Here is a 13,922-nt window from a genome sequence, read left to right as displayed (position 1 = left end):
GGAGCTGAGTGCTTGATATGCTTGATGACTAGTCGGGGGATGCTCCATGGGAAGTTTGCGGTGGCATCAGGCAAATCCCGACTGTACAATTTTTGCAGGGCCCTGCATTGGGGAGTGGCATCTATTGACAAATTACTGGCAAGAGGAGGTAGTTGAACTGCTTTCCAGAAATGTACTGCTTTTAGGTGGTGACACATTTTTCCTCTTTTATTTCCTTTAACCAACTGGCTATATGGTTTGTGAGTACCTTTTCAAGTAACTGCTGCTAGCACCAAACAATTAGAAGACTGAATTCTTGGTTCTTAATCCACAAATGACAGATCAAGATGCAAAGCAAGCTCTTTGGACAAACTGCTGTTAAAAAAAAAACCTTTGTTTGCCTTTAAAGGTGCAGTGAAATGCTGGAGATTTGCTTTTAAAATGAACAAAATGTTATAAACAATCCTTTTATTACTTCATCTTCCCTATGCCCTCCTCCCCACTTAAAAAAATAAATATCTTGAATGCCCAGAACTCCACATGTGAAACAAGGCCAAGCCATCTAAAGAATTTTAAAATTTCTGGATCTTTATCTTTCTAAGTGCTGAGACTTCTGCATCCTGGGTTTATACATTTATCAACTGCTTTTAAAAATTAAATCATTTGTTTCTAAAGCAGCCACCTCCTTTCAATTGTTGAAGTCATGCCCAGATCTGATGTTTCTTGAAATCCTTGTTTAGAGGAATCTAAGGGTGACCTAACTCTGTAGTTCAGAGCAGAGCTGTTGTGCAAGAGAAACCATCAGGAATTTGCAGTCTGCTCCAGGACTCACAGATTCACCATTGCAGAGCCTGGGAAAGGCACAGTGTCTGTGCTGAGGACAAATTGGGTTCCAGGTCCAGGCTGTAGGTGGCACCTGCTCTGGTGAGAGCGTGCGTGTGCAGGCTTGCACACGTGTAGGCCAGAAGTGTGGAGCGCGTATGTGTGCATGTGCATGTGGCTGGGGAGGCTGGGGGCTCCCAGTCATGGAGGTGGCAGGATGGAAGGTGCTGTGTCAGCGGGTAGAGTGGCTTTTACTTTCTCTTTGTGTCCTCACAGCTGGTTCTGGGAGGGAGCCCCCGGCTTTGGGGAGGACTCTGATTTTGCCACTGGCCTCTGTCCTGCCTCTATGCCATGTCCCCTTTTCTACAGAGTGCCAGTGGCCCAGGTAGTCTTAGGAGGGAGCAGAATGAAGGAAGGGAAGGGGCAGGGAGGCAGGTCAGGGCTTCCACGGGATCATGAGACTGTATTGTTTGCTGGAAGCTTGTTGTTCCTGGTTAATGTGTCAGTGGGGAGCGATTCAAGCTGCTGTGTGGTGGGAGGACCTGGAGCGTGTGCTGCTCACATGGCTGTCACCTTTCTTATTATTATTACTCTTACTGGTATTATTATTTCATCTTGAGTGTACTTTTGCCTCCTCTGACATCCCCCATAACTCTCCCCCACCTCATCGTTCCTTAATCCCCTCTTCACAAGGGGGACTTCACCCCAGTGTTAATACTGTCCTGCTTTTCTGTGGTGGGTGATGCTGGAGCCCAGACAGAGTTCCTTCGCTGGAGGTCTTTTTCTCCTTTTGCAACTGCCCAAGCCTTTGCTTGTTTGCAAACCTGCCAGTTGGTTTTCCCAACATCACGGTGCACTGAGATCTGCTTCCTTTTCCAGCCTTGGGAACTGAGGGGCAGCTGCTTTGTCTCCGATTATCTTCTTCCTGGGCTTATCCAACCCAGAGACCTCCTTGCGGAGACCTTGTGGTCTCCTCCTTCCCAAGGCCCCTGGGAGGCTGTGTGCTGTCCAGGCAAGAGGGAGGCCAGTGGCCAAGTCTATTTGAGAGAGAGGTCCGGGTTGCTTGATGGGGCCCGGAGGAGCTGTGGGGAGGAATCCCAGTTCAGAACTGGGCGTTCAGTCTTTAAAAAAGAACACCTCTCAGGCCTTGGGCTTCCAAATCCTGGGAACAAGAATGGAGGTTAAATATAGTGATTTTTCCCTTAAATTTTGAGAACTGGATTGGAGAACATGGAATTTAAGCCTCTCTATTCTGTCCAGGAGATGTAGAAGCCCCAACAAATCCCAGGACATTGTATTTTAACTCTAAGAATACATGTAAATTGTAACAGCTGTTACTCGAAGAGAAAAGAGAGTACATGGTCTGTTTTACCTATGGGGAAATAAGTTTATAAACAGCTCCCAGACTTTTGATTGAATGAGTGCTTTGAGCTCTTGGAAAGAAAGATTATGTACGATAGCAACTTTCCAGTTGTCATCATGAGTATCTCATAAATTCTTCTGTGTCCAAGTAGTTCATGTGCCCTATTCAGTGTTCAGCAATTATTCATAGTGACGTATGTATGAAATTGGAAGAACGTGGGTACACCAGAAGCATAGATGGGGCAGAGGGACAGAATCCAGTGCTTGAGCAGGTTTGAGGGCTCTTGTGAACATCTAGGTGACTGGGTATCCATGAACAAGTGTTTGAAATGATGTAAAAAGCCCTTGTGGTGAGGATCTCTTGTAGGTATGGATAAATGAACAATAATGGGAACTGGAGTGTGTGTGGGAGGATGGTGATTTGTCCCAGTTCCACCATGAATTTTATGCAATTTAGTGCAAAGATTAAATAGGTATCCCATAAGTAAAATCGCTAACAAGGTCAACCTATCTCACGGGGAGGTAGGTAAGAGACTGTAATTCTTATTAAGCTAAAAAATGAGAAGACCCCAGTTTTTGCAGTTCGTTTGTGACCTCAGGAATGAAATAGGCTCATTCAGATGAAATAACTTAAGCAAGGTTATACAGCTAGTAAGCAGTAGAAAAGGTCTCCACGCTCTCTCTGTTGGGATCTGCATCACGTGTCCTTTAGCCACCTGTCTTTCCTGGATTGAGAAATATCAACTGTGGGACAAGTGTCCACAGGACATGGGAGGATGTGAGGTTAGTTGGGCATGGCCTGGGTTAGGGTGGGGACAAGATTTTTGTCTTCAGTGTACAATGACTGATACTCTTCCTGGTGAAGATGGTGGAAGTGATCCAGCCACATACTCTGATTGTTTCCTTTAATGGCTAAAAGTCATTAGGTATGAATTATTTGTCCCTAGGTATTAGTATTTTGTACCTAGTAGTTACATACAAAAATGGGAGAGCCACATTAAACAATACCAAAGTTCTTTTTCTAGAACTTCCTGTAAGTAATAGGCTGGGCATCTGAACATCATGTGAACATCTGTGCAGAGAAATTAAGGTGTTATGGCAGTGGAAAGAGCTGGAAAATGGGAATTGGGAAAGAAGTGTTTTTACCCTGGCACTACCACTAACTCACTCTAATGTTTGGCAGATCACTTCCCTTCTCTGGGCCTCAATTTCCCCTTCTGTCCAGTGATGGAGTTGGGTCAAATAATTTCTTTAAGGCCTTGCCAGTCCTTACATTTTGTGATTCAGTATATCAATAATAGTGTGATAGTGTTGCCTGTAACCCCTCCAAGTCTTGGTGTTTTACTGCTAATAGGCATCATTAAATCATTAATAACTAGAATCAAGAATAATTACTTGGTTGATGTCTCTAATGTAATAAATATCTACATAGCCTTAAGTATTTTTGGTGAATATGTGAATTATGAGATAACAAGATGAGGGGTGGTTTTGATGTCTGTTTGTTGTTTCCTTCTGGGCAAGTAGAACGTATTTTCTAAATTTGAATCTTTATATGTGCTGGACCACATACATAATGTCAGAAAAGGTTTAGTTAAAAATAATGAGATGAAAATTACCTTATAGAAAAATTGTTTATGGCTGGTTGGTTAGCTCAGTTAGTTAGAGCATGGTGCTGCTAACACCAAGGCCAAGGGTTCAATCCCCGTACCAGCCAGTGGCCCCCCCAAAAAAGGAACTAAAATGCTTAGACTTGAGCAACTATTATATAGCCACACATCACTTACATTCTCACAAAGTGACCTTGGAGGTCATCTGGGGGATCACACCTGTTTGTCAGGCAGAGTCAGAGAAGATCAGGCCAGGAAAGGACTGTACAGATCTTTGCAGAGGTCCTATAGTCTGACCCTCTCGGCTCCTCATTTTGCAGGTGTCCAGGTGTCACCAGAAGTCTCTCTTCATCTCAATTCATTGTGCTTTCTCCCCCAGTGCCTTAGGAGAGAACTCCACCTGAGCCTGTCCTTCATATTTTACAGGACAACACAGGACGTCTCATTGCCATTGTCGGCCAGGAACTCTCAGCCTCACAGCCCTACTTCTTCTCTGACGTCTGGGGGTTCCTTGCCTTTACTGCAGTCTCCACCATCCACAAAATTGTCTCCTGTGCAACACCCCTTGGTCTCCAATCAAGGAGACCACTCAGCTCACCTGCCTAGGCCGCAGCAGCATTTCCTTCCTAATCAGGCCCACCACGGGGATCATTACCGTCTCTCCCAGCCCGGCCTGAGTCAGCCACAGCAGCACCATCACCAGCAGCAGCAGCCGCAGCCGCAGCCGCAGCCGCAGCAGCAGCCGCAGCCGCAGCCGCAGCCGCAGCTGCAGCAGCAGCCAGGAGAAGCCTATTCAGCCATGCCTCGGGCCCAGCAATCTGCTTCATATCAGCCAATGCCAGCAGATCCTTTTGCCATTGTTTCCAGAGCCCAGCAGATGGTCGAGATCCTCTCAGATGAGAACCGGAACTTGCGGCAAGAGTTGGAAGGATGCTACGAGAAGGTGGCCAGACTGCAGAAGGTGAGCCTTCCCTTTGGGGACATTAGGGTTTCCTTTAAATCTCATTTCTGGGACTTCTGTAATATTCATGTAAAAGTCTCCCCTTGTGGATGCCTGCATTACTTAGGGGCAGGTCTTCAGGATTCTTATATCTGAAGATTAGATACAGGTCAAACTTTGCAAAAAGCCATTTGCCTGTCTATCTAGGAGAAGTCACATTTTACATTTATGCCAGGAGAAAAAGATGTATGCAGTTTTCCCAGACACCATAGCCCTAGAGAAAACTTATTTGATTGTTTTAGAATTCCAAAAGGCAGAGATACTTCATTAGGTCAGGAATACTGGTGATGCCTGTGTAGGTGAAGGACCTCCCAGCATTTTAAGGCTTTCCGTCTTGATCATATTTTCCCAACTATGAATTTAAATTTTAAATATGAAACCCTAGTTCCTAGAAAAATCTCAGAGGCCAAAGTTAGGGCCTCCGCTGCCTTGTTCTGGAAAAGGCTGAGAGTACTTTTCCTAGTGGGAATTCTCATGGTAACTCTTTTTCAACCCCCTCCCTCCCTCCCTCCCTTTCCTCCCTTTTTGCTTTGGTCCTTCCCTGCAGCTCCAATTCAACATCTGCTCTCTTTCTCTGGCGTGTGTGGGGGAGAACGACAGGAGGGGTTTAGCACCACAGATGGGTGACAGGTGACAGCTCTAGGCTGAGGAAGCAGAAAAAGGAGTGTGTGTCCCCAGTTCACGTTCTTCCCTGGGCCTCTCCTGTCTCCTTCAGCTAGATCTTTAGCTCTTGAGTGCCGCAAGCTAGGAACCTTAGCTCTTGGCTTCCAGTGGCTGCTGGTGAATAGAGTGATGCCTTGGCAGCCTCTTTGAAGCTTTTGTCATTGTGGAGCTCATGTGGTTTGATCTCTCTTCAGGGAGGTGAGGGTGAAGGTGGGGGAGGGAGAGGAGATTGCCTTGTATTGTTCAGCAACTCTGCCCTTAGGAGACACCAGGAGTGGAAATTTCAGAGGCCTGAATGAAGCTGAGAATTTGTAAACACCAGATCTGGGTCCTAAAGGAGAGGAGGGCTTATTATCTCCCTACATATTCTTATGGAGCAAAAATGCTCTCCCTTCCCCCAATTTTCTCAAATCTGATGGAGGTCGTGGGAGTGGGGTGCGATCTGTTTCTTCCTGCCTTAGCCCCAATTTTGTATTGTCTCCCTCTCATTTTAATTACCCCCCCATCACATTGGCGCAATAAATTAATTATTTTCACAGGCTAGAAACCCGGTTTGGCTGATTAGGTTAACAGTTGATACCCTTCCTCAGACTCTCTCTTCAGCGTGGTCCTGGCATCATCTTCAATGCAGTCCCTGAAGGATGACCCCAGATCTTCTATAAGCCCTTTTTGCCAAAGGATCAATGGTGATTTGGGAGAGTGGGGTGGGGGGTGACAAGAAAGAGGAGAAGAATAGGATTTTTGTTGTTGTTTGTTGCCCAGGATGGGGGAAGATACCTCAAATAAGTGTACCTGGCACAGTTTGAGTGTTGAGAGAAGTGCAGGCCTACCCAGTGCTGAGGTGACGTGGAAGGAGAGGTGGGATGGAAGAGGAAAAGGAAAGTAGGAGAATGAGGTAAATCCTAGGTAATGCTGGAAAAAATAAAAAGGCCTGAGGCTGGTGAGGGGAATAAGTAGACAGACTAAGTCAGGAAATCCGCTGCCACCCTCTTCTCTCCTGTCCCCACCATCAGCCAGACCAGACCAGTGGCTATGCCCTGCTGTGATTTCTTTTCCTGGAAGGCCCTACTGACAGATGTACAGCTTGCCCTTTTGAAGGATACAGTATCTGTGTGGGGAGTAGCGATGGGTACAAGACCTTGAAATAGCAGTCTGAGCGCTTTGAGTCAAGGGACTGCCTCACAGGTGAGGTATTCTGTGGAGAACTGGAAAGCCTTGCACTCCACACACTGTCCAGAGCCCAGAGCAGACCGACACCAAGCCTGTTCTTTCACATGGAAATGTTTATTTTCTCTACCCAGCACTTGAATTTCATGCAAAAGTTTCAGCAGGCACAGGCCTTGCAGATCTTGTCTCCAAATGCCATTCACCAGTTTTCACCTTCTGTGCTGCTATCTTGGTGCCATCTGTGAGGAGAAAAACACTTTCAAGTCTGCTCTTTTCTGTGGTGTAAAGCCTCGTTTGTTTGTAGGCAGTCCTGTCTCCGGCAGAATTTTGGAGATGGGAGCAGGTTGCATCTGAGTTGTTTGGTAACCCTACCATTCCCCCAGTTACCCACTGCGGGCCTGATATTTCTCCCCATAAAGGACCCTGAGCTTTGTTAAGGAGGATAGTGGAAAACTGAGAAGGAATGCAGAATGGTTGCGGGAGTCAAATTTAATTTGAAAATTGCTTAATAGGCCCTGAGCTTTATTTGTCTTATACAAATTAGATGCAAATACCTCTGTGGTTATTATATGTGAAATGGAGCAGAAAGACTCTGGAGTCTAATTTCTTGTTTTCTTCCTGATTTCTGGCCGATTAAGGGCAAAACCCTGTCTCTTTGAGGTTTTTTTTTTTTTTTTTTTTTTTTTTTCCCTCCCCTCTCATTTTACAAGATTTGCAGGGGTGTCATAAAACACAACTTTGATCGTGAATTTCAAAAATCTGTACTGGTTTCCTACTGACTGCAGGATAAAGTCCAAATGCCTGGCATTAAAACCCTTTTATTGACTCCAATCTATCTTTGCAGTCATATCTCGCCAGCTTCCCTCTACATACCCTACAGTGTCCAGCCAAATTAGACTACTGGTCATTCTGGGAATGCTTTTGCTCACTCAGAATAGAATACCCTTCCCCTCACCTCTGCTCATTGAAATCTGACCCAGCTTTCAGGATCTGACTCTAAATGCCGCCTCCTCCCTGAAATGGTTCTCTTCTCCCTCCCAGCAACCATGAATAATTTCTTCCTTCTCTGTACTTTACAGCACTACTCCTGCTTTTCTTAAAGGTGTGTCTTGCCTTGTATTCTTTTCCTTGATTAGATTGAAAGCTCCTTGAGGGAAGCGATGAAGTTCTCATTCGTATTTGCACACCCCACAGTGTTTTAAAGAGTTCTTGTAAATGTTGGGCTCTTGGTAAATGTTTATTAAATTGAACTGAACTAGGGCATGAGGCTGAAGTTTAGGGTTTTTAGGTTTTTTTCTGCCACTCACTTGCTCTTGGAAAAGGCAATTTAACTTTTCTGTCTGCTAAAATGGGGAGAGGTAACCTTGCCTGGGCAGATATTAGGACAAATTGAAATAAACACATGAAAGCCCTTTGAATGCTCTGGAATAACATTATCTACATACTATATACATTATTATTAATATTTTCAAAATTAAGAAAAACTTTATTCAGAAATTAAAATAATATATAGCAGTATATTTGAACTTTATTCTATTTTACCATCTTTTCTGAAGGCAGAAACTATATATATTTTTTCACCTGAGGAAATTCCATGACACGGTGAGTTAATTGCTGAGCTTACAGTTGAATTTGGAAGTCTTTCCTTGAAACTCTTTTTTGTCTGACTGTGTTATGCTTGCCTCCGGGACATCTGTGTGCCCTGGGAGAAGCTGTCACTGAAGCTTTGCATATCTGTTTCCAGACTATGTTCCCCATCAACCTTCTACCATCACCACCATCTTTCCTTTTTCTGTTAAGGTGGAGACAGAAATCCAGCGTGTCTCAGAAGCTTATGAGAACCTTGTGAAGTCCTCTTCCAAAAGAGAGACCCTGGAGAAAGCCATGAGGAACAAGCTGGAAGGCGAGATTCGGAGGATGCATGATTTCAACAGGGATCTGAGAGGTGAGGGAGTTGCACTTCTGAAGCAGCTGCAGGCTGGTGAGGGGGAGGGCCGAGGAGGATCCCACTAGGCTCTTTGGGGGTGTCCAACCCACTCATGTGGTCCGTAGATTCAGGGCACGTGCCAGGCTAGCTTTTTGTGACTGCAGTGATACTTGGTCTCAAGCTTACTTGATCAAAGTGTGTCTGTGGGGGGTGGTGGGGGGCGGTGCACCTGGGACTCCTGGACCTGCCTGCCCACCCCCACGACTGGAGCTGCCTCTCTTCCTTTATAGGTTTTGCAGAGGCATGTCTTTTGGCTGTGCAAGCTTGAAATAATGTCCTCTGTTATTTCTAGGATTCACTGCCTTCTTTCATTTTTACCTTCATCTGATAATATTGAAAGTGGTGGGAAATGTTTCTACTTTAAATCACCAACACCTTCAAACCTGCTGACCTTGGGGATATTATTTTCTATATTTGGATTTCCATTATCTGTAAAGTCAGAGGGCTCAATTAGATGCTGCCTGTGGTCCCTTTCTAGCTTTGACATTACATGATTTAAGGACTTTATAATAACTGTGATGCTTTTTTCTTCCTGGTTAATGAAAGATATCATTATGTATTGAAGGATGGATTATTTCATTGAAATTTAGAATTCTGCACTTAGATTTTGGTGGTCAAGAGAGAAAGTTTTAAGTACTTCCCTGCTCCTTCTCTGCCATGATCTAGTATTGTTTTGGGGTTCATGTCTGCAAATCTATGTCTGTGTCACCCATTTCTGATTAAGAAGAAGAAGCAGGCTTGTTTTGCCAAAGGTCAGTATTTAGAGGGCAAACAGCATGTGCTCAGAAGTTTGTGTTTGGGGCCCTGTTGAATGTCTTCAAATTCCACAGAGCGTCTAGAGACTGCCAACAAGCAGCTTGCAGAGAAGGAGTATGAGGGATCAGAGGATACCAGAAAAACCATCTCTCAGCTCTTTGCAAAAAGTAAGTCTAAAAGCTTCAGGAGCAGGTTATCAATATGTGGATGGGAGTGGGTTGTTCATGTGAAAAGGTTGCACAGTTCTCTTTAGCTTTCTAGAACAGCCAGGGCAGAGTTAATGTCTTTTAGGGATTCTTTTTCCTGTTCTGGCATGAAGTTGGAAGATTCTATTCTTTTCCTCCTAGGCCAAGTAGGCGGCTTTCCACAACATCCAGTCACATTGAATAGCTCCTTCTGTATTAAATCAGAGAAGCCCCTTGAAATCCTGCTATTGTCATGGCCAGCTGAAGAAAGGACCTTAGTGAACATGGGGTCCCTTAATGTTGAAGGGATTTTCTTAGAATTTTCCATGTGCTGGCTGTGGTAGAGATGGGATTAACATGCAGGATTGATGATTAGTGTTTGGAATACCAATCCTGCACTGGGGCTCCCTTGGTTAAACACCTAGGATTATATCATATTATTGCACATTGGCAGATAGCAAGGAGAGCCACAGGGATGCCTCAGCTGTGGCCTGAACTAGTGACTCTGGTTGCAGAGTTGGGTGGTGTCAGGGAGAGCAGAGCTGTGTCTTCCTCATGAGAGTATTTCCTTTGTCTGGAAATACTCCTAGGACCGTGACAATGAATTAATCCTCTTCTTTATTGGTCCCTAATGGACTCCACCCAGATACACAATGCCTAATTCTTTCCAACTGCCATAATAAAACCAGCAATAAAAACTTCATAGAGGATAAGTCCTTGGGGAGAATTAGTTGGGGGGAAAGAGATGAATTGCTCTCATTTCTGGAGATGCCCCTTACTGGCTTCCCCTCCCCCCAGCCTCCCTCAGTGCAGCTTCTGCTGGAGTCATGCTTGCTGGGGGCTTGTGCATCTCTCCCATCTTTGTTGGGCCTCTGAATGACCCTTTCAAGTCATTCCATGCAGCTTCCAGTCAGCTTTTACAAGCTTGTTTGATCTTCACTTATAATGTTCCCCTCCCTTCCTGGATTGTTCTGTGGTGCTCTGGCTTCAGAACCAGGCTTTTTCTTTCTCTTTTCCCTATGCCTCCTGTTCCTTTGTCAGTATGTCTTACAGCAAGGATTGTTGTTTTTTCTGGTGTCATCAGTGCCTAGTGTGAGTTGTTGTGAAGATGCTTTTGTGGTGTCATGGTTACTCTGGAAGATGGTTCACTGGTGGAAGGAGGGTGGCAGCCTCCCAGGACAAAACAAAACAAAACTATGGATTCTTGCTCTGGATCTGCTAGATTGTACTTCTCTCAGTGTGGAGATGGTATTTTAGGTGTCCTAGTTGCTCTGCTATGGGCTTATAAAATGTGATTTAGGGCTGGCTGGTTAGCTCAGTTGGTTAGAGCACAGACTTATAACACCAAGGTCACAGGTTTGGATCCCCGTACTGGCCAGCCACCAAAAAATATGTGGTGATTTATTAGCTCAAACTATATTAACAGTGGGCAGAAGACTGTCAAACTCGAGAGGGAAAAGTGAACTCCACCAACTAGGGGGGGGAGAGGACGCTCCCTTGTCTTTTTTGCCTTTGGGTATTGACAGGGCCCTGCATGGTGGGAACTTTCAGCAGGAGAAAAGAAAGCCCTCTTGAAAAGTCTCCCTGGGGAATGTGCTCCAGCAACCTTAGGGAGGCCAAATCAACTCAACCCTAGCAGTCTGGAATAGTAAAAAGAGTTTAGAACAACCTGGGCTTAAATATATGGGCTCCACTAGTTATTTACCAATTGTGGAACATTGTGCAAATTCATCAGTCTCTCCAAGTCTCTGTTTTCTCATATGTAAAATGGAGAAGAGAATAATACCTTCCTTGTATGATTGTTCTGAGTTAGTATAATGCCTGGTATGCAATAAGTATTCAACAAATGTTTGTTTCTTTCCAAAGTGCATCTGAATAGATATGTAAAGTCATAGCGGGAAGGAAGACAAGGTTGCCCTATTGAAGTTTCTCCTACAGACTTAAGATTCAAGGTCTTGAAACAAAGGGTACTCGACTTCCAAATCCGAATCAGAACCACTCATTTGAGTTTCTGGTCTGAGGTCTGGCCTAGTTAAGAGGAGAGGGGCCTAGAAAGGCATGGGGCATAACCACATGTGTCATAGTCCCCTGCAGCTATAATGCAGTCCTGGATTCAGAGACATAGAACTGCTAATTTTATAGGTCAGGTGAGTCTCAACCTTCTCGTTCTAAAATCTAGTACACATAATTTGTAGCATCACAATGCAAGGCATTTTTAAGCTTGCAGAGTCTCATTATTAATCATGGTGGTGATAATCATCCTTTTTATGTAGTACGTTCCTTTGGTGTTCGTGCTTTCTAGCGCTTCTTTCATTTAAATAAATCCTTTATCTCATTTGATCGTTAAAAAATATTATGAGATTAAATAAGATGGTGTTGTTAATTGTTTATCTCTAGCATTTTTGATTCTTTCTTAAAATTTCTATCTCTCTGCTTATATTGCCCGTCTGTTTTTGCATGCCATCTACTTTTTCCATTAGAGCCCTTAGCATATTAATCAGAGTTGATTTAAATTCATGGTCTAATAATTCTGACATTCCTGCCACATCTGGGTCTTGTTCTGATGCTTGCTCTGTCTCTTCACATCTGTATTTTGCCTTTTAGTATGTCTTGTCATTTTGTTGTTGTTGTTGAATGGCAGACATGATGTACGAGGTAAAAGGAACTGCAGTTAATAGGGCTTTAGTGACGTGGTGGTAAGTAATGGGGGGGATGGGAAGTGCTCTCTAGTCCTATCATCAGGTCTTAGTCTTTTAGTGAGCCTGTGCCTCTGGACTGTGAACTTAATAAGTACTTCTTAGTTTTTTTTTTTTTTCCTACCCCCTTAGGTGTGGTGCAGGATTGCTGGAGAGGGCCGGGGTTGGGTATTCCCTTCTCCCTCACATGGAAGGCTACAGCAGACAGGCTGGAGTAGGGTATTTCTCTTCTGCCAGGTTAGTTAGGTTCTGGAAAAAATCCCCAAGTTAGGCTGTGGTTAAATCGTTTCTCTTGAGGGGAAGCCTTGTTATAAAGAACAGAATGCTCTGGAGTATTTCAGAATGGTTACTTTCCCCTCCCATCAGGGGATTTTTCTCTGATCTTCACCATGAGAACCTGGTCAAGCTCCTGGAGATAAAACACATGAAAGTGTGGGAATTCCCTTATGACTGGGCTGTATCTCTCAGGCTTGCCTGCACCAAGCTTCCAGCAATTCAATGGTCATGGTTCAGGTTTTTCTAACCTGGTACTGGTTCCCCACAGATTTTTTGCTCATGAGTTTCTATTCTGGTGAGTTGTGATTCTCTGTATTCACCTGTCTGTCTCTCTAATTTTGGGGTCAGCAATTTCCCCTGTGACCCCAGTTCTCTGACAGACCTAAGAAGAGTTGTTGGTTTTGAGTTTGGCCAGCTTTTCAATTGTTGTTAGGATGGAGTGGCGATTTCTAAGTTCCTTATATGCCAGAACAGAAATTGGAGGTCCTGTTATTCTATTTTAAAGGAAGGGAAATCAAGACACAGTCGGTAGTTGGATTAACTGAATGTTCAGTTAAGTCAACAGCAAGTCAAGGCAGGGCAGGGGCTAGAATCATGGTCCTGTTTATAGTTCTCAGAATAGATCCAGGACTGTGATACTGAATCATCCTTGCATAGCCCAGGTAAACACTATTTCATTTTGGTATATCATCTCTTCTGGTACAAATTTTGACAGATTATATACTCCCAGAAAAAAAAATAACCACTTCAGCCACCAGGTGTTTAATTTTATCTGAATTGAGTTTTGCAAATAACTCTTAGGGTTACTTTAATTTCCTCTACTTCTACAGCTCTTTTCCCATATTCAATTATAGTATCTTTTATTTGTCCTCCAGCTTTTTTGCTTCTTGAGTCTTCCTAGTGATTTATCTATTTCATATTTTATGTATGTACTCTGCTTATGAATGTGACTAACAATTAAATTAGTAGGGTGGACTTCAGGCACCCATCTAACTAACAGATACCTAAAACTAGGACCAAGTAATGGATTCTTTAAGTGATCATTTGGGAGGAATGCGAATTACCTCATTGAGATTCAGCAATAATCATTTCAGGTTGAATATTTGAATGTTCTGATCAGCCATGGGTACTGGAACAAGGTACAGCCAGTATAAGAGGGCAGATTGAGATAATAGAGCAAAGTGTAAAATCTGTTTAGTGACTACTTAGAAATCTGTATTAACTTATTCACATGCTAACTTGTGATAGTGTTCCTTCATTCTCCTGAAAATTATAGAATTGACTGCTGTCTCATACTGGTGCTTTCTTCCTCTACCTTTCTTATGCCCATCTACAGATATTTATTGAATCCCTATTATATAGGTGCTGCTTAACTGAGTTCTCTATAAAACCTAAGACAGAAAGACCATTATCTGCCCACCA

The 13,922-nt window shown here is 43.8% G+C and overlaps 1 protein-coding gene and 1 non-coding gene across 4 annotated transcripts in view; both read left to right on the top strand.

Moving 5' to 3' along the window:
* Positions 1 to 13,922, top strand: part of AMOT (angiomotin) — a 60,074-nt gene that overhangs the window by 19,442 nt on the left and 26,710 nt on the right. For 2 of the 3 annotated variants that reach the window (XM_063083607.1, XM_063083609.1), the window contains exons 5-7: positions 4,197 to 4,731; positions 8,401 to 8,545; positions 9,418 to 9,510. In XM_063083607.1, coding sequence (XP_062939677.1) covers positions 4,197 to 4,731; positions 8,401 to 8,545; positions 9,418 to 9,510 — 773 coding nt within the window. The remainder of the gene's footprint in view (positions 1 to 4,196; positions 4,732 to 8,400; positions 8,546 to 9,417; positions 9,511 to 13,922) is intronic. The other variant, XM_063083608.1, reaches the window with a different exon arrangement.
* Positions 3,804 to 3,877, top strand: TRNAS-GCU (transfer RNA serine (anticodon GCU)). Its single transcript has one exon. It is a non-coding gene; the product is annotated as a tRNA-Ser (tRNA).

The sequence above is a fragment of the Cynocephalus volans genome, chromosome X (assembly GCF_027409185.1).
Source record: "Cynocephalus volans isolate mCynVol1 chromosome X, mCynVol1.pri, whole genome shotgun sequence".
In the NCBI taxonomy this organism is placed as follows: Eukaryota; Metazoa; Chordata; class Mammalia; order Dermoptera; family Cynocephalidae; genus Cynocephalus; species Cynocephalus volans.
This window is presented reverse-complemented; position numbering and strand designations above follow the sequence as displayed.